Source organism: Juglans microcarpa x Juglans regia, chromosome 6D (genome assembly GCF_004785595.1).
Source record: "Juglans microcarpa x Juglans regia isolate MS1-56 chromosome 6D, Jm3101_v1.0, whole genome shotgun sequence".
NCBI lineage: Eukaryota > Viridiplantae > Streptophyta > Magnoliopsida > Fagales > Juglandaceae > Juglans > Juglans microcarpa x Juglans regia.
Window position 1 is genome coordinate 23,427,197 of NC_054604.1, and position 20,007 is coordinate 23,447,203.

General features: G+C 35.3%; 1 protein-coding gene across 1 annotated transcript; it reads right to left on the reverse strand.

The window, feature by feature from the left end:
• Positions 1–8,636: 8,636 nt before the first annotated feature.
• On the reverse strand, positions 8,637–9,924 carry LOC121235464 (cytochrome c oxidase subunit 6b-3-like). Its single transcript, XM_041131814.1, has 4 exons — positions 9,786–9,924; positions 9,037–9,145; positions 8,848–8,920; positions 8,637–8,690 (listed from the first exon to the last, which is right to left on the reverse strand). The coding sequence occupies exons 1-4, from the start codon at positions 9,922–9,924 to the stop codon at positions 8,637–8,639; spliced, it is 375 nt and encodes a 124-aa protein (XP_040987748.1).
• Between the last annotated feature and the right edge of the window lie 10,083 nt (positions 9,925–20,007).

The following is a 20,007-nucleotide window of genomic DNA, read 5'->3' on the forward strand; positions in this document are numbered from 1 at the left end:
TAATTACCTTTGCTCGATTATCTTGCATAGAATGTGCTCAACTTATCACTGATGTTTGGGCTTTTATATGCTTTAAATACTGATTCTTTATAATTTATTTTGTTTTATCCTTTATGCATAGAATTTGTTGGGGACATTAAAAATTCTATGGAGGTGTCAAATACAATATCTACATCCCATGCAGATGATTGAGGTGAGAATGACTAACATATTTATTATTTTGGTTAGTATGAAAAAAATTTTTAAACCAAGATATTTATTATTTATTTGGTATGTTTTTGCAGTAAAATCATTGTTATGAGTTGTTGAGACTTGGAGTTTGTGTTGTGAACTTGTGGCATCATTGTCAATCATTTATTTATTTCTTTTTTTTTTAAATACCATTAAGTCGTTTGTGATATTTGTAATTTGAAATATCACTTTATAAGTAGGTGGGTTATGCCTAGATGCATGGATTGTTAAATTGTAATAATTTTTTTTTTTAGCTGCCTTTACTATTTTTGATTTTTTTTTTCTTTTATTCGGAGTTTGGAATTTGGATGATTATGGATTTTTTTTTAATTTTTTTTATCTCTATTTTTTAATTTTATTAGTATGAATCATGATTGATAACCTTGTTTGGATGGATATAGATCATCTTTATTTTTATTTTATATATCTTCCTTTTATTTTGAGCTTGGATGTTATTGGATTTTTTCAAGTTCTTTTTTGGCTGAAAATGGACTAAAATGTCACTTCGGTTGAAAATGGACTACAATTTTCAGTTGGGCTTAACATCATAGAATTGGGCTAATTGGTCCATCTGGTACCGGTTCGATCTGATCCAAGATGGGAAAACCATTGACCGAAGGGATTCGGCCTGGTCCCAAAGACACATTTGGACAGACCAGACCAGACCGAATTCACCTCTAATCTTTCTCAGAGGTTCCCTGGTGCTTTAGGTACTCCTCTATATCCACGCAACAAATTTGTGCTTCTAGGAGTTAAAAAGCTCATGATTATGTTTGGTGGCAAACTTAGAGAAAATCCATATTTTTCCATCTTTCCTTATACTCATCATTACTTTGTATCCAATTTGTGTTTTTGCAAGCTTGGGGTTCACTCTTTCTATTGCCTCAGAACTTTGATGTCAAAATCATTCCTTTAAACAAACATACTCATCCTAATCAATGATATCATTTTTGGACAATTGAGTTTGATTTATTTGAATACTAAAACCCTTTCTCCTAGCATAAGCTTTGTAGCATGTATATGCATGCTCAACTTCATCAAATATGATACCAAGGCATGGCTTTAAAGGACTAATGTGGAAAGCAGGCAAGCTAGTCAGATCCCCAAGCACGTTCTCATGAACTTCACTTTCAACATCAACATCTTGCATTATCTGAATTGGGACACTAATGGGCAAACTTATATGAGATTGTTGTTTTGCCATTTCAGCTCTTCATCATTGTTGATACTCATTATGTAAAGACCTTGCAATCGGATGTATATATAGAGCAATAAACTACACATAATTTAGCTACACCAACTACACAATTCAGCAATGGCTTATAGCAATGAAAATCCCATTTTGGAGTAATAGAATATTTTTTCTTGCGTGGGTTAACTTAAGAGTGGCTTTGTGAATGAGCAACAAGACTAAACTAAATGTGTTGAGTTTTTGTTAGAGAAGCTAGACTAAACGGAATCTAATGTCAACTACAACCCAATTAATCAAAGATATATACACAATTCATGACCAAATTATGTTTGGTGAATGAAAATGGAGTGTTAACTAAACATGTGTTTCATTTCGGTTGATGAAAATCATAACACTTATGAATACTTGTAGAAACCATGGGTTGGGTAGTAGCCAGAGAACCAAGGGACGACCATCAGTTGGCCTTACACTTGGATAGGCAGCAAACTACTGTGGCAAGTGTTCTGGGCGGCGATGCAAGCGAGAGCAAATCTGAGCTGGGCAACAACCCAAATGAGTGGTGATGACAGTGGGACAGGTGTTGATGGCGATGAAGACGAGTCCAACGTTGGTGGGTGTGAGGGGTGATATGCACATGTGGGTTAGGACTTGGTGTCATTCAAGTAATTGGGCAAGGTGCTGATAGCTGATATGAGTACTAGAGGAAGTGGTTTGATATGATTACTAGAGGAAGTGGTTTGATATGAGTACTAGAGGAAGTAATTCTCTATTATCAAAGTTGTGGGGTTATTCTGAATTTTAATTTTGTGTATTAAACATATATATATATATATATTTTACTTTATTTATGCATATGTCCTTCCCATAACTACGTACTATGACAAAGCTACTCTTATTCAGTCAACACGATCATCTAGGGTGAAGAAAGAATTGAGAATTGGTTGAGATGTTTAGTTAACTCCTTCCCCTTTTGTGGGGGTTCAGATCCTATGAATGAGCAAAAAAAGAAAAAAGAGACCCTAGTAAACCATCATGATCAGTAAATAAGTGTAAGTTTCGTTGCCCAACAATATGAAGTATTGACAACACCAAAGGATAGGCCCTAAAGCAAAAGATGGGAACCAACATAATCAATGTGTTCCATTCTTTGGCCTTGCACTGACCCTCTATATATAGACCCTGGACTAGTGCCTGAAAGGAGGATTATGTTCAAGGGACCACTACCCTGATCCCACAATGTACATCTTAGGCCTAAGGGCCACTATAACTACCTAGAAAACACTCAAAATTGGAAAGATAAACAAACCTCATCTAATGGAATACCACCGAGCTATAAGTTCCACGACATAGGAGCGAGATTCTCTAAAAGCCAAGGTCATGGGTGGCCAAGGCGGTCCACTTGGAGACTTGGGGCCACCATGCGAATGTTGCTTAAAGTCAAAATAGTTTACTTCTGGTCCGAGTAGACTTATAACATGAACTCTAGAAACCCTGAAATCATTTGCGGTCAACATTTCGCCAAAACTTTTGCCCATCCACAGCTGAATGTTTTGATACAATTTATTTTTTTAGTAATATTATACACCACACTCTCTTCTTAGTTTCATCCCACTATGTAAGATGTACGACATTTATCATTGTTGAATGATAAAGAATCATCTAATAAAAGATCATCCAATGATAACAAATTTGCCACATTTTACATAGTGAGATGTTAGTGTAGTGTATAGAATTTTACTTTGATACAACTTATTTTTTTTGTTGACTCAACTTTCATTGTATGAGAGATCAATTAGCGATGAACCAAACTTCTACTTGTTGAAGAAAAATCAAGGTTTTTTGAAAGCTTTGGCAAAGGTTTGGCAAAGGTTACACATTTAAGTGCACTCTAATTAACTAAAACATTCCATTTTGGTAATCTCTTCCATGAGCTTTGGCAAAGGTTACACATTAAATCAGCGAATCGGCAGGTCAGAGTTGCTAACTTGAGTTATCTTAAGTGGAGGTTTGGATAATAAGTTGAGTTCAGATGAGATGAGAGTTGAAGTTGAATAAAATATTGCTAGAATATCATTTTTAATATTATCTTTGTTTTGAAATTTGAAAAAGTTGAATTGTTTATTATATTTAGTTTGAAAGCTTGAAAAATTTGTAATGATTAGATGAGATGAGATGAGATGAGATGAGATGAGTGGAGATCAACTCATTATCCAAACAAGGTACTCTTGGCTTGGCTTACCAAATCTTATAACCAATAGGAGGTGGAACCAAAAATGGGGAGAAAAAATACATGCACCCTATTCAATCAAAATAATAGTGTTATGGTATTATATGATCAATTGAAAATCTCCAAGTCGTCATCACAAATACTTAAAGATAATGCTCTGCGATTAGAAAATTCAAATCTTCACCAACCTCAGTTTTTCTAAAGATCTTGATAGATCTCATACTGTAACAACAAATTGTAACAAACTTATCTATATTAATACGTGCATGGTCAGCTACAGAGTAGGTTGCCAATTACTATTTTGTGAATAATCTTACATGGTATCAATTTCTTCAAGGCTAATTGCCACTTCTTGATCCTACTATGGACCTACATTCACACTCTACTAATACCAACTCTTCTAGTAACTCTGCTTGTTGCTCCAATTTTTTCTCACTTACTTGCAATCAAGCTTGACAATACTAACTACGTTCACTGGGTGTCTCAGTTCCTTCCTATTATTAAAAGTAACGATCTTCTTGGACTTGTGGATGGATCCGAACCTTGCCTTTCGAATTACTGCTTGGATGATCGTGGCCTTCCTACTACCACTCTCAATTTAGCCTTTGTCCTTTGGACAAAGAAAAGACCAGTATTTATTAAGTTGGTTTATGACCACCTTGTCTGGTGACCTCCTTTCTGCAGTTTATGGCTTGGACTCTTCACGTCAATTCTGGACTTATTTGTCCTCATGGTTTGCTTCTCAATCCAGGTCTCGAATTGTTCATTTGAAGCACCAGTTGCAAATACTTCAACAATGATCTAAATCCTATTTTGAGTACTTGAATTAGGCCAAAATATGGTCTGATCAGTTGGCTGCCGTTGGCAAACCAGTCGATGAGGATGATATAATCTCTTGTATCACGAGTGGATTGAATCCTAGTTTTCATCCATTTGTTACATCTTATAATATGGCTACTCATGCCACTCCTCTCTGCTTTGATGATTTCCAGTCAGAACTACTCAACCATCGAATGATGATTGCATATACTCAACAATTGGACTCTATAGCAGGTGGCTTTGCTATCTATACTCAGAAGAATGGTGCTAAGCTAAAGTATAATAATTCTAAGAAGCCCAATGCTTCTTCCTTTACTTCTTCTGTATCTAAGAAGTCTTTAGACACTTCTCTCAAACCTGGTCATCATGCCCCATGTCAGATTTGTGGAAAAAATGAACACTCAACCCTCGACCGTTATCATAGGATGGACTTTGCTTATCAGGGTCGTCACCCTCCCTCCCAATTGCCTGCTATGGCTACTAAGTTCTTTGATAACACTTGGATTGTTGATAGTGGTGCTAATCACCATATCACTGGTGATCTCAGTCAACTTCAACTCAGCTCTCCTTATCAAGGTGGTGATGAAGTAGTTGTTGGCAATGGCTCTGGTTTGCTCATTACACACAATGACCACTCTTCCTTTTCCACACCTCACTCTAATCTTAAAATACCAATGTTTTACATTGTCATCATGCCATTAATAATTTATTATCTATACAAAAATTTTGTTTTGATAATAATTGTTAGTTTATGTTAACTTTTAATTTTTATCTTCTGAAGGAAAATCACTCGGGCCAGACTCTTTTACACAGGCCAAGTAGGGATGCATTATATCCTATCCAATTTCTTTCTTCCAATAAATAAGGCAAAGAAATACAACTTTCCTTGGTGTGTTCGGTGAGTACTCCATTTGGCATGCACGTTTTGGCCATCTAGCTCCAAAGATTTTCCAACTCCTTAAATCTTAGTTTCAGCTCTCCGTCAGAGGATCTTCTCTTAAGTCTTTAGTTTGTGAACCTTGTTAGCTTGCTAAAAAGCAAGTGCCTACCTTTTCCTACTTCTGTTAGGCAACCTTCTAGTCCCTTGGAACTAGTTCATTCTGATGTATGGTGTTCTCCAATTGTTTCTTTGAGTTGTTGTACGTAAGTTTTATTGATGACTACTCTCGATTCTTAATTTTCTTGGATTTTCCCTCTTACATGCAAATCTGAAGTATTTTTTTTTTTGTTAAGTTTAAATGCTATGCTGAAAATCTCGTCTACTAAAATTAAAGCTCTCCTCGTCTACTAAAATTAAAGCTCTCAAAACTGATGGAGGTGGTGAATTCCTCTCTAATCAGTTTGAAGAATTCCTAGAACAACATGGTATTTTTCATCGTGTGTCATGTCCCTACACCTCTCAACAAAATGGTATTGCTGCAAGGAGGCATGTACACATTGTGGAGACTAGTTTAAGTCTTTTGGCTCACTTTCATCTGCCATTTCCTTTTTGGGTTGATGCATTTTGCACAACTGTGTTTCTTATAAATCGCATGCCTTCATCTACTTTGGCATTCAAGTCACCTTATCAAGTTCTATTACAAAAGAATCCAGATTATACATTCCTTAGATCTTTTGGATGTGCATGTTATCCACTGTTAAGACCTTATAACAATCATAAACTTATGTTTAGGTCCAAACAGTGCATTTTCTCGGCTATAGTTCTAATTCTTAGGGATATAGATGTTATGATCCTATCTCAAAGCGTGTATCTAAGTCGTCATGTGGTTTTCAATGGAACATTGTTCCGTGCCAAGGTCTGTACTTCATCTCTAAGGTCTACACTTCAACTCTATTGAAGCCTCGTGTATTTGAGTCTGCTGCCAATGATGTTTCTTCTACAAGTTCCCCTTTCCCATCTGCAATTCAGGTACCTATTTCTAATTCTCCCATTTTACATGATATGCCTTCGTCTTTTATTCATGCTGTTCATATGGATCCTTCTCCTTCATCTAATGCCTCTATACCATCTACTTCTCCTTTAGTCTCACCTGCTAATCCTCCTTTGACCTCACCTATTTTTTCTCATTTGCCATCTTCTAGTTCCGATGTAGCTAGTTCTATGCTAACATCTGCAGCTCCCCAAGTCATCTAGTGCTGACCCGGAGTAAGACTGGTCATTCCAAGCCTAAAACTCATCTTGACTTTTATTCTTTCTACTCTAAAAATATCCCTTGTGTGCATTACATTTCTCAGCCATTCCAACAGAGCCTTCATCATACACTCAAGCATCTAAGCTTGTAGAATGGAGACAAGCTACGAATGTTGAATTTTAGGCTCTATTGAATAATAATACTTCGGTTTTGTGTCCACGACCAGCTCAAAAATATGTTATTAAAAATAAGTGGGTATTTAAGGTTAAAAAAGAGCTAATGGAACCATTGAGAGGTTGAGCTGATGGAACCATTGAGAGGTTCAAAGCATGCCATGTGGCTAAAGGATTTTAACAAAAAGAAGGTTTAGATTATGCTGAAATAGTCCTGTTGTCAAAGCATCTACTGTCTGACTTATTCTTGCTTTGGCAATGCATTTTGATTGGCCATTAAGGCAATTGAATGTATCCAATTCCTTTTTACATGGAGACTTGGAAGATCAGGTGTTTATGGAACAACCTATTGGTTTCAGGAATTTTTCTCAACCTTACTTAGTTTGCAAGCTCCAAAAGGCACTTTATGGACTTAAGCAGACCCCTTGTGCATAGTTCCATAAACTCTCCCAAGCTTTGCTTAATCTTGGATTTGTGGTTTCTCAAGTTGATTATTCACTTTTTACATTTCATTATCATGATATTCACATTTTCTACTTGATTTATGTGGATGATATTATCATAACAAGTTCCAAGCTGTCTGTTATTATGCATTTGATCACGTCTTTACAGGTTGATTTTGCTCTAAAAGAACTAGGACCTCTTCACTATCTTCTGGGCATCAAAGTTGTTCGCACTTCTTCTGATCTTCACTTGTCACAGTCCAAGTACATTGTGGATTTGCTTCATCAAACTCACATGGTTGATGCCAAACCATGTGCTACACCCTTACCAACAGGAGCTAAGTTATTTGAGCTTGAAGGAGATCCTTTGCAAGTTGCCACGGAGTATAGACAAGTGGTGGGTGCTTTGCAGTATTGTATACTAACTTGACCTAATATTTCCTTTCCTATGAGTCAATTGTGTCAGTTTATGCACTAGCCAACTACAACTCATTGATCTACTGCCAACATGGTGTTGTGTTATCTTAAAGGCTCACTTCATCATAGTCTAGTATATGGTCATGGCTTTTGCCACGACCGAACTTTATTGGCTTCGAGTAGTACTCAATGATCTTCGTGTTCCATTGTCTACTGCTCCAGCTTTATGGTATAATAACCTCAGTGCATTGTCATTAGCCTCTAACCCAGTTTTTCATACTCGGACTAAACACATAGAAGTGGACTATCACTTTGTTGGGAAAAAAGTTAGGACATTTCTCTTCAACATATCTCCACTACTGCTAGGCTCGTGGGATATAGTTCAATTGGTAGAGCTCCGCTCTTGCAATTGAGTCATTGCAATTATGAGTTGGATGTCTAATTGTCCAAGTGATAATGATAGTATCTTGTGCCTTAACCTGTGGGTTACTTTTTCTAAGTAATGGGAAAGAGGACCGAAACATGTCACTGAAAGACTCTACTGAGATGCTGTAATATATCCCCATGTTTGCTCGGTTACTGATTTGTGAACTCCCCATTAACTTGAGGGGATGTTAATGTATTACATGATCAATTGAAGATCTCTAAGTCATCATCACAAATACATGAAGATAATGCTCTGCCATAAAAAAATTCAAATCTTCAACAACCTTGATTCATATCCATATTTTAACTACTTGTATATTTTAAATATTTGAATTCAAACTTCTAATTGTAATTTCTAAGGATCTTGATAGATCTCATACCATAACAACAATTGTAACAAACTTATCTATATTAACAAACTTATTCTAATTTATGGGTTTATTTTTGTGTAATTATTTCGTGGCTAAAATATTTATCTATTAATAATACTTGTCATATTATAAGGGGCATTTATTTAGTTCATAATTGCACATAACGTATGGAATACCGGGAGTCCAAAAGCCATTTTGCGTCTTTCTAGAATGGACCTGGAAATGTTCCATTTGCCCTCTGTTCATTCCACCTCTCAATCTGCACGCATGCATGAAAAATTCATTGAACCGTACATACCCTCGATAAAGTACTCAAACAAACCAGTTTCAACATACATCGTTAGTTCCATATAAGAATAAAAAAGTATATTATATATGACGTCATAAGTAACTTTGAAGATTTCTTACCCATTCACAGGGCACAACGACCGATAATACTCTGCGAAATTCTCACACTCGGGTACGTTGTCACCCTTCACCTGAATGCACCTAAATAAGCAGTCTTATATATTAATGCTGAATTTGTCCATGGATTGATTGCACAAATTTATTAGTATAACTACATCCATAGAGAATGTCGGGATCAGAAAGAGGTATATACTAACTTGTGATATTCAAGGTAGCATACGTAGCAATGGTGTGTTTGGTTCGTGAAGGGAAACTTTACGTCATTTGGTGATGTCTTCAACTCCACCACTTTATTCACATGATTATCTCCATATAAACACAACAATATTCGAGTATTTTGAGGTTCATATTTGTTTTGCTGCTCACACGTCATGATATTATGTCTAGGATTTATATACTTAATGATAAATGGTAGTTGCAGTCGTGAGTTTGTAAATGTCACTCAATCACTTTGAAAAAAGTGAATAAATGTGGGATCTACATGAAAAGTAAATTAATTTTTTAATAGTGGACAAATTAATTTTTTAATTGTGGACCCCACTTTTTTTCAAAACGACTGTACGGCGCTTGCACATTTTACGATTCTATGTAGCATTACTCATATAACCTTTGAAATAATTTCAAGGTTAAATGAAAAGAATATAAAACCATAATATGATTGGAATTTCTTACAACTTTTAATCCAAACAATTTCTACAATTCAAAAAGAGTGGCATAGAATGTAAATTATGCAATATTAAATTGTGCGTGAGTGGATATATAATATAAACTCTAATATTAAATAGGATGAGGTTCGCATATTGTTATATATATTTTTTCGAATTATAAAATGTGTTAAAAGTCGGAACATTATACTCTTAATTAATCCTAAGAGTGTACCACATGATGAGTAAAGAAGCAACCTCGTACTCATCGTCTTTGCTGTCCTAGTTTTCTCTGTTGTTGCTGGCGGGGTGGGAAGGGGCTCTAGAGACCGTACTGCCATATTCATAGGCAGGCGTAGGAGCTTGTTCTCCCCGTGCCACCTTGTTCACATCTCTGGCTCTCATCTTCTCGTGCGGATCCACGACAGCTTCCACCGACATGGCTAGCTTGATCTCTTTCTGATCTCCCTTGATTTCCTTAATTCCCTCGATCTACCGCTCTATTTGCGTATATATATTCTTGTGTCTGTGCTCTAAAATTATTTTTGGAACTGATATATATTAATGCATGCATGAACTTAAACGGTTTCTGGCTGTTGCAATAATAAATTGCACCGCGTTATTTTAACTATCTTTAATTTACTTGTTCATAGTGTGAAGCCACATTGAGGTGGACAACACACACTTGTCCTTTGGTTGGGGTTGTGATGTGTCTGTAGCTAGCACAACATGCATGCATGCACACACATCTGGAATTGCTATACCTTGATTCATGAATGTCATATAATTTAGTTTTAGATTTGTTTACTTCGTTTTCTAAATAACTAAATAACAAAATATTATACTAGCCGCTAAAAATTATTTTGTCATGTTTTAATTTGATAACGGCTAAAGATATAAAGAGATTATACAAAAATAAATTCACAAATTGATGTGGCTTTACGAGATTCGTTAGATCTACTTTACAATAAAAATAACTTTACAATCTAATGTACCACATCAAACTACGTCAGTTTGTGTATTTATTTTTGTGTAATTCTTGTGTGGTTAAAGTATTTTTCAAAAGTAATAGTGTTTTTGTTTTGACATTTTGCTTTCCAATTTATCCTTCTATGTTTCTCATTTTATAGCTTCGTCCCTCAGCTTTCTTTCACTGCTACAATGACTTTCTGGAAGTTCCGCCATAGTATTTGTCTATATATACCTTGGTTAAATAAGTGCGAATTGAGGATGGAGAGTGTTTTTTCGTCCACTAATTTTTTTTTTCCAATTTTGACCCTAGTTTTATCATGAATTTCCCTTCTGTTTTGTCTTCTTTCTTATGCTGATTGTGTTTGTTGTACTCTTTTTACATTATTTTTGTTTACCTTATGATCTCTTTCATAGGTTTTTCGTTCACTATTTTTTTCAATTTTATCCCTGATTTTATCACAAATTTCCCTTTTGCCTTTGTCTTTTTTCTTACTTCTGCCAATTGTGTTTGGTATCTTTAATTTTACATTACTTTTGTTTGAACTTATCTCTTTCACATGTTTATTTATTTATTCTATCTCAGCTTCCTACAAACATCTTCTTTCCTATTTGTCATTTTTTCATGTCTTCTATTCTCCACTTTCTCACAAAAACTCCATGGTGGCATTGGAATTCTTCTTCTTGTGACTCTTGGCATCACGTGGGTATGATTCATCTTGGTTTCTCTTGTCACTCAAAGGAAGATGTTTGAGTCTTTACAGATTGACTAAAAAATCATATGCATATGCATAAAATCAAACCAAACCCAAAAACAATCTATAAGATGTTTGAATTTCTATAAATTAAGTAAATAAATCATACACATACACATGAAATCAAACCAAACTAAAAAACATTATGTAATATATGTCTAGATCTAAAAAGGAAAAAAAAAAATGCTCAGAGGATTCCAGAAACATAGGGTGGGATGTTACACCCTGCTCCCCACGATTAAGAAATAAAGTTACTTTTAAAAAATCTTTGGAGCCGGAGTTCTACTATTGATTCTGACTTAAAAATATATATATTTTTTCTAAAAGAAGCGCCAAGTATAAAGATTCCTCATAATAAATAGAGTCATTTTGTATTAAAATACTTAAACCATAAATGAGAGTGCACGAAAGCATTTATTAAAATTTATCAGAGTTCGAGCCATGAAAATCATAACTTAAAATCTTTGTATATGATTTAGGTCACTGCCATGCCTCCCCGGACTACATCATGTGCTCTATCTTCATAAATATTTTAACCTAGGGTGATTTAAAAACATCGAAACAAACTAAAATGAGTCGATGACTCAGTAAGAAACTCGTCATAACGTAAACATACTTAACATAAGGTTTTTCATAGAATATTTCATGCTGAGAACTTAAAATCATGATTGTTCATACATATGCTATGACATGCATGACTTATATTGGCTTATTTTACTTATCTTACTTATCATACTGGCCCCACACACTTAACCATGTGTGTAAGGTTGTGTACCAGCCCCACACCCACGACCATAAGGGGAGCCGCCAATAGTATTCTAGCATACTATGGTGGACCACGCTTAGTTTCTTGGCTTGCACATCCACCCATAAATCGCATTAGTACTATGCACCTGAATGACCATCTGATTAACTGTTTTGAGCTTATCTTACACTTAATCTTTTGAAAGTTTACGTGTCTTATGCACTGTGAGATGCATAATACATACATAACTATAATATGCAGAATGAAACGTGATTAATGATGTGCTTGCAAATATTATGACATGCGTGGTACGTAAACATTGGCTTCCAAAGAACTAGCTTTAATTATATATATATATATATATATTTATAACTAGCTAATGTATGCTAATCCTAATTTATGATCAAGCTACTTACTTTGCAGCGTTAATCAAATATTTCTGGCATGAAATCAATCACATGAACTAGAAAGAGAGAGAAAATGTAAGAGATGTTGTGAGAGGAATGAGATAGTCGGCTACTGGTGTGGTGAACGTGGGATACGCATGGTGTTGGACTGGATATCTTAGATTTATCCGCTGCATTTACGGAGGTTCATGGTTTTTTCAAATAATACACGAAAGAAAAGATATTTATAAAGAGATTTGGGAGAGGGTGCCGAAGAGTTTGAGTTCAAGTTGGACTCGATCATAGTCATTCAAGAAGAGAGTTTGAATTTAAAAATATGATTTAGTAGTTCATTCAATGTAGGATTGACAGTGATTGAGACTGCGTATGAGACTTCAATCAATAATGATTAAAATTGAAATAAATTTTTAATAACCGATCTTTAAATTCTAAAATGAGTCTAACTCATTCAATAAATAATAAATGAGAATTAACCTCGTTATTGAATCTAATTAAAACTCATAATCAATTTCAATAATTTATCGCTGTTGGACTTATCCAATATGGCCATTAAATATAATCTAAACCCAATAAAAATTATCAATATTTCAATCTTAAAATTATTGGGACGAGTTGTTATATGGGGAGATTTGAGAGATCCTTAGACCCAGACCCCATGGGCCACGATTGCCGTTTTCGTTATTTCTCTTTAGACCACAAATTACTTTGTGTGATTTTGTGGAGGGCGGCGGTTGTAGATGGCGAGGAGAGAAGAGAAAGCATAACCCAGTAACAGAGAGAGAAATAGAGAGAGACATGGAAGAGACGGTGTTAGGAGAGAGAGACATTTTTTAGAAGAGTAAATCTACTCTTAGGCTCCCAGCTCTTGCTTTTTATTTTATTTTTTTAATATTTTTTTACTTATTAATTAAGTAATTATTTTTTAATGATGTTGTAATTTTTTTAAAAAATATTTAAAATTGTTAAAATATATATATATATATATATATATATATATATAAAACACAACATTACGCTAATGATAGTTCCCGGTGAGAGCTGGAGCCGTGGCTGTAGAGCCACCCTTTTGAGAAAATGGTGAGGCTATCAGCATAGAGAGAGAGAGAGAGAGAGAGAGAGAGAGAGAGAGAGAGAGAGAGAAGGGGGTGGGGGAATAAGAAGAAGGAAAAAGCTTTTAGGATTTGGTGGGGTTGGATGAGATGGTGTCATGTGAAATTGGGGCAGAAGGTTGGGCTTGCCTTTTGAGTTTTTGGGCTTTACATGTGAAAAATAGACAATGTTAGAAATCAACCCATCTAAAAGAAATGATCACAATTGGCCTGTAGTCATTTTTCTCCCAATTGATACCAACTCTTCATAAAATACTAATGAAAAAAAAAACTCTTGAAAAATTAAACGTTGGGCAGCATTTTATTTGAATTTGAATTTTGTCAATATTGAATTGAATTGTTACATTTTAGTATGAATCTCTGCTTATATAATTTTTCCCCATTTCTGAATGATTTCTACTTATTGATTTATTAAGATATATAATTTTGATAGTTAAATATCTTTTTCATTTCTGGATAAATTGAATAGTTTATTTATTAACCTCAAATTAATAATTCTATTTGAAGTAGATTTACAGTTTCAAATATACTACAGTTTCTACTTATTGATTTATTAAGATATATAATTTTGATAGTTAAATATATATTTTTTTTCATTTCTGGATAAATTGAATAGTTTATTTATTAACCTCAAATTAATAATTCTATTTGAAGTAGATTTACCGTTTCAAATATACTATAGTTTGTTAATTTTTTTTTTAATGTAAGAGTAATGTTATACACACAACATATTGTACAATAATGTTACAAAATGTGGGTATTTTTGTAAAATGATATTACTTTTATAAATTATTTAACAAAAATACCCTTCATTTAAAACATAGTTGTGTAAAGTGTTGTAAAAAATGTTGTATATAAATCATTTTTCTTTTAAAATTGACACATTATATGTTTATTTTGCATTCGACTATAACTGTTAAGAGTAATAATAATAGGTCGGTTAGTATAATTATAAATTTTCATAAGGAAATAAATTATAACTTCTTAAGAATTTAAAAATATGAAATGTCATTATTTCTATTTTACTTTATCTACAATACCTCGTGCTCGACCGATGAAGTTCCTAGCACTTTTGTTGTTACATCCCACGGTGGAAGCGCGTCATCCATTCCCGACATGGCCAACGCTAACCTATGTACCTTCCATTTTTCTTCCCGCAATATTTGCCTAATAGAAAAGTTTTAGAAATGATGTAGCGCCCCGCCTAATTAACTCTTGATTAACCCTTAAGTACTCTAGATTAGGTTCTTAATTATGAGTTAATTACTTACATTAAGGTTGACAGTGGGATTAACATTAATGTTGATACTTAGTGTTAATGTGCTAAGGATTAGAGAGGCAAACCCACTAGGGATTCTTGGTGAGGCTTTTTAAGACCCCAGTGCATTCATGAGCCTAGCCCAAGAAAACCTTGAATCAATGCCTTAGAAAATCAATGCTAGTTTTGACCCAAGTATAGGAAGGCATAAGATCTTTGGTGTAGATTGGACTCTTGGCCCTTTTCAAGCCCATATGGCCCAAAGCTATGTTTGGACTTATTTCACCATTTAAAGACCAAAGGCCCAATACATCATACCATTGGTTTTCTTAAGTCCAAATCACACTCAAATTACCCAAATTAAGTTTTGAAAATTGGTTAAGGCCATTAACCATCATACTTGAGGTTAATGCACTTTAAGCCATGCTTTGAAGCTTAATCATGCTTAATTTTTTCTTAAACTTTTTAATTCAAATTTTCTTGAATTAATAAATCATGATTAGACCATGTTAATACCCTAACTAAACCATCGCACATGTCATTAAGAAAAATGACATAATAAGCCCAAACCATCCTTCAATTGGTTTTGTGCATTGCCCTTTGTAATGCTTGGACTATTTTGCCCTTGGGCCCAACATTTTTGTGGTTTGTCCTCAAGGGTAATATGGTCTTTAAACACCTCATAAGACCCTCCCAAACTCAGTTTGAGCTTTGGGCGAAATTGGTTGCATCAACCAACTCAAAGAGCCAAACCGGGTCCACCTTGGTCAAGTTTGTGCAGGAACTGTTTAGATTGAATTTGAACCAACCTCCTGCCATGGTTTGCACCACTAACCCATGCCACCTCCTTCTCCACCCAATCACAAAGAAGTCCCATGACCATCATGAAGGATTTTGACTCATTTTTACTGCCCAAAAACATCCAAAACCGAACTGATATTCTTCCACCACAAAACCACCTTCATCCACCAGTTTTCAAGGGTGGTTTGAGAGATCTTCTGCCACACAAATGATGCCCCATGACCTGGAATCATCTCCAAGACCCTTTCAGGTATTGTGGGGAGTAAATGGTGGTGGTTTAGGGCACGATTTCATTATGCACATGTGGCCTAACTTCATGCAAGCAAATCTGGAAAATTTTCAGATTTGAGCACCTCCCACTTCATCCAATCACCAAGCACCAAGGCCAATGCCCCTCACCCCTTGGCCACCTATAAATTCTTCCCTCCCCTTCTCATTTCACCCACACTACAGCTCCATGCATCCTCTTGAGCCTTGAGAGCATTTCCTCCTCTTAGAGATCAAAAGAGTGAAAACCTAGTGAGTTTTGGTAAGTTTTTGAGTGTTCTTGTGTAAGGCAGTCTAGAGTACTTGGAAGACCACGAAATTTGTAAGTTTTCTTCCTTTTGATCTTAGCTAGCATGTCAAGCTTTTTTTCCAAGTGTTGGTATGACATTTAGTTGAGTTTTGAGAAGGTTATGATGCTTAATGCAAAACTGGGTCAATTAAAGGAAAGCTTGAATGATTGAATGTTTTTTAATTGGAAATTTAGCTATGGCATGTTCTAAGCATGATTTGATATGATCTATCATTGTCCTAACATGATTATGGAAGGTTAAATTTGTAGTTAGAAGTATGCCATGATAGATTTTAAATCTATCTTGTTTTGATTATCAAGCATGAATCGATTTTAAGCATATTGGTGATTAATGATTTCTTAGCTTTGATTAAGTGTTGGGATGAATTTGATTACTCAAGGATTAGACTTCATAATATCTCTAAAGATGTTAGTGATCATTAGTGATTAAAGAAAATTTCATATGCATGCATTTATAGGGATCAATAGTTGAAGATACATATAGGCATGAACTAAGATGCATGCCACGAGTTGAGAATAATTGGACAAGTTCTACTTTGAATTTTGAAAATACAAGGGCATAGATGATTTTATAATGCCAAAAATATAAAGTCTATGAAATTTGGTTAAATTTAGAGTTTGTTTGTAATTAGTGAAAATTTAGGGCCTAAATGACAATTTTTGAAAGTCTAGGAGTATTTTTGTAAATACCTAATTTTTGAAACATTTGATTTTGAGCCTATCCATAACAGTATTAACCCTAACTTAGTATACACATGATTTACGCAGCTACGACGCTAATTTCAAATTTTTTGAAAGTTTGTAAGTTGGCCTCTAATTTACATATTGATAAATTATTTATGAATTATTGATAAATGTTCATTCATATTTCAATTATCATGTTATATGATACATTGAGTGCGTACTTACAGAACATGTGATATTTTTACCATTTTTAATATATTGCATATAAATGTCGTTTTTCATTAAACTTGTTACAAATGCATATGTCATGAAAAATATTTTCAAAACATTGCATGAAAATCATTTTATTATGACCCCAAAGGCTAGGATGAGGAATTATCCTGGTGGAACTCCTCTGTCCACTCTGGAGTGTTTAATAATGGAGTGGTAACCTCGAGTTGACGAAGAATAGTCAACAGGCTTCAAATGGGTTTTTTCTAAAGAATGCCGGAGCGAAATCAACATTTTAGGACACCTAACGCTAGTGGGTGTAAACGTTATGATTTTTATGATGTTATGTTATTTACCAATGCATTGAGAATGAGTCTATAGACAAGGTAATTTCAACGTAAGTTATACTACGGTCACCGGCAGGTATTCACAGTGCATATGAGGAACTGTGACATTACCACACATTTGTTATTAATTAAGATAATGATGTAAGTCTATAATTATAAAAGTTTAGGATGAAATTTTTATGAAGAAGTTACGTCTTTTTCAAAAATGTTGATGAAATTATTTACTGAATAAAACCTGTATCCCCATATTTTTAAAAGATGTTGAGGAATCTGGATGAGAGACATGCATACTGATTTTCTGTATCTCATGCATTGCATATTTATCATTTTTCATTATTGACTTATCTTTGTGTCAGTTAGTTGTTTAACTTACTGAGATTTCGAGTAAATCTCACCCTTTTATGAGACCACTATCATTTCACTCGGAATGATATAAGTTGTGTTAGGGATCGACTAGGACGAGATTGATGGAGCACTAGATCCGCATGATTGAGGAGGAGCCGGATCTGGAGGGAAAGCTGGACTTAATTTTGATGTTCATAACCCAAGTCCTTTATGCTTTAGATCGCATGAAGAGAATGATATGACTTTGTATATAAATCTATACTACTTTAGTATTTTGAACATGATGATTATCTAATGAAGTTTAGATATTTTAGTTATTCTGGCATATTTTTCACCTTAGCCTTTTATCTCTGCTGCGATTATTGTATATTGCTAGTTGCATACTAGGTTGCATTGCATTGCATATTAATTGTCATGAACGGGGGTATACAACCTTGTGTTGCATGTCTCGATGCTCTAAGTCTCCGCTCCACCTCAAGCGGATATTGAGGATGTCATAGCGGTGGTATCAGAGCAGTTCGTCTTTAGGTAAACCCACATGTCCTTAGGAACCTTATGCCAGAATATAGATTTGAATCATTAGTCTTGCATAGGCTTGAATCCTGCAGTTAGAGCTCGGTCTGATGTGCATATATCGTAGGAGTCGGAAGGATTAAGACGAGATGACACGGGGCAGACAAGAGAGGAATGCTGATGGATCTAACACCTACAGAGATTAGGATCGTTGCTTCGATGGAAGACGTGATTTGGCGGATGCGATTCATCAAATGACAGAGACCATGAAACAGTAGCAGGAAGTAATCCTAAGGTAGAACTAGCAACGCTCGCTGATTGAGAACCAGGAACTAGCAGTTCCTAAAATATAGATACCCCAATTTCATGGGAACTGAGGGACCCATGAAAGCTAACAAGTGGCTATTAGATTTCGACATAACCTTTGAGATCATCAGCTGTATTGAGGAACAGAAGATACAGCATGCGAGGCACCTGTTGCAGGGTGAAGCTGGAATTTGGTGGGACACCAAGAGGCAACTTCTGATTAGAGAATTGAGAAATATCACCATTTTGACATGTGAGAGGTTTAAGGAGGAATTTGACAATTGTTTCTTCCCAGAGTCAATGAAGATTCAGAAGGCCCATGAGTTTGCCACGTTTATGGAATTGGAAAGGTTTGCCCCACACTTGATTGCTACTGAGAAAATGCAAGCCTAGAAGTTTCAAGGAAGGCTGAATTCTAGACTTTGCAGTTATGTGGCTTGGGTCCGCATCCACAACTTCCAAGAATTGGTTAATGTGGCTGCAATAGCGGAGGCGGAACAACGAAGTGTGACAACTTAGATTAACCTCGAGAGAAAGAGGTTGGTGTAGTTTCTTTTCCTCTGGGTGGCCTAATAGCTCCCACCTTTGAGGAGGCATGTCGCAGCATTCAATGTGATAACCCTTCTGGATTTCTGGATTAGCATGGCTTGACACAAGCATGTTCCTTGAGATGGCAATTTACCACATTTAATGTGATAACCCCTCTGAGTTTGAGGTATGGTGGGCCATTTTGACATGACTATTATTGACCCAGCCAGCCAGATTATGTCAGCTAGTTTTGAAGGTGTCCCCTCCTCCTGCGGTGCCCAGCTAGGGCGCGATTGAATGACCATCTCTGTATGCTATTTCTTGATGGGCTGGTTCTCGCCTATGATAAAAGGGCCCTTTAGGTCTCGCCCCCCGCTCTCCCTTTTTGTGTATAGGGTATCTAATCTTACCGAGCCTCGTGCGAGTCAGTTGTCCTAATGGGGCTAGGCCCTTTCTTTGGGGGTAGGAATTGAGCCTAACAATATAGTTCGACATAAAAAGCTACGCCTATTGGTTATTTGAAGGAAAAATCCATTATATTTAATGATTGTACATTCTCTAATGGCTCCAATAGCTCTCAATACAATGGAGAAAATAAGATTAAATAGAGATTGAAGAATATGTTCTCCTTTTGGAAAGAGAGTCCCACGAGTTGTAGAGAAGTAGTAGAGAGCATTTTCTTGTAGAGTTGTTAGATCCTTGCAGATCTGTAGAGACTTCCTCTTTTTATAGAGGTTTCATTCCTTTTTTGCAGTAGCTAAGTCTTTTTTGGCTGATGTCATATTCACATTTTTATATGTCAATTAACTTCTTTGAATTTTACCTCTTCTTATCTTATACCATCTTTTTATTTTTGACAATAGATTGAACCCTAATTTATTTTGTATGCAACAATAGTCTTTGAGAAGAAATCATGGTTTATTTTACGACAAAGAAAAGGAGGTGTGGGCCGGGATTTGCGGATCCTTAT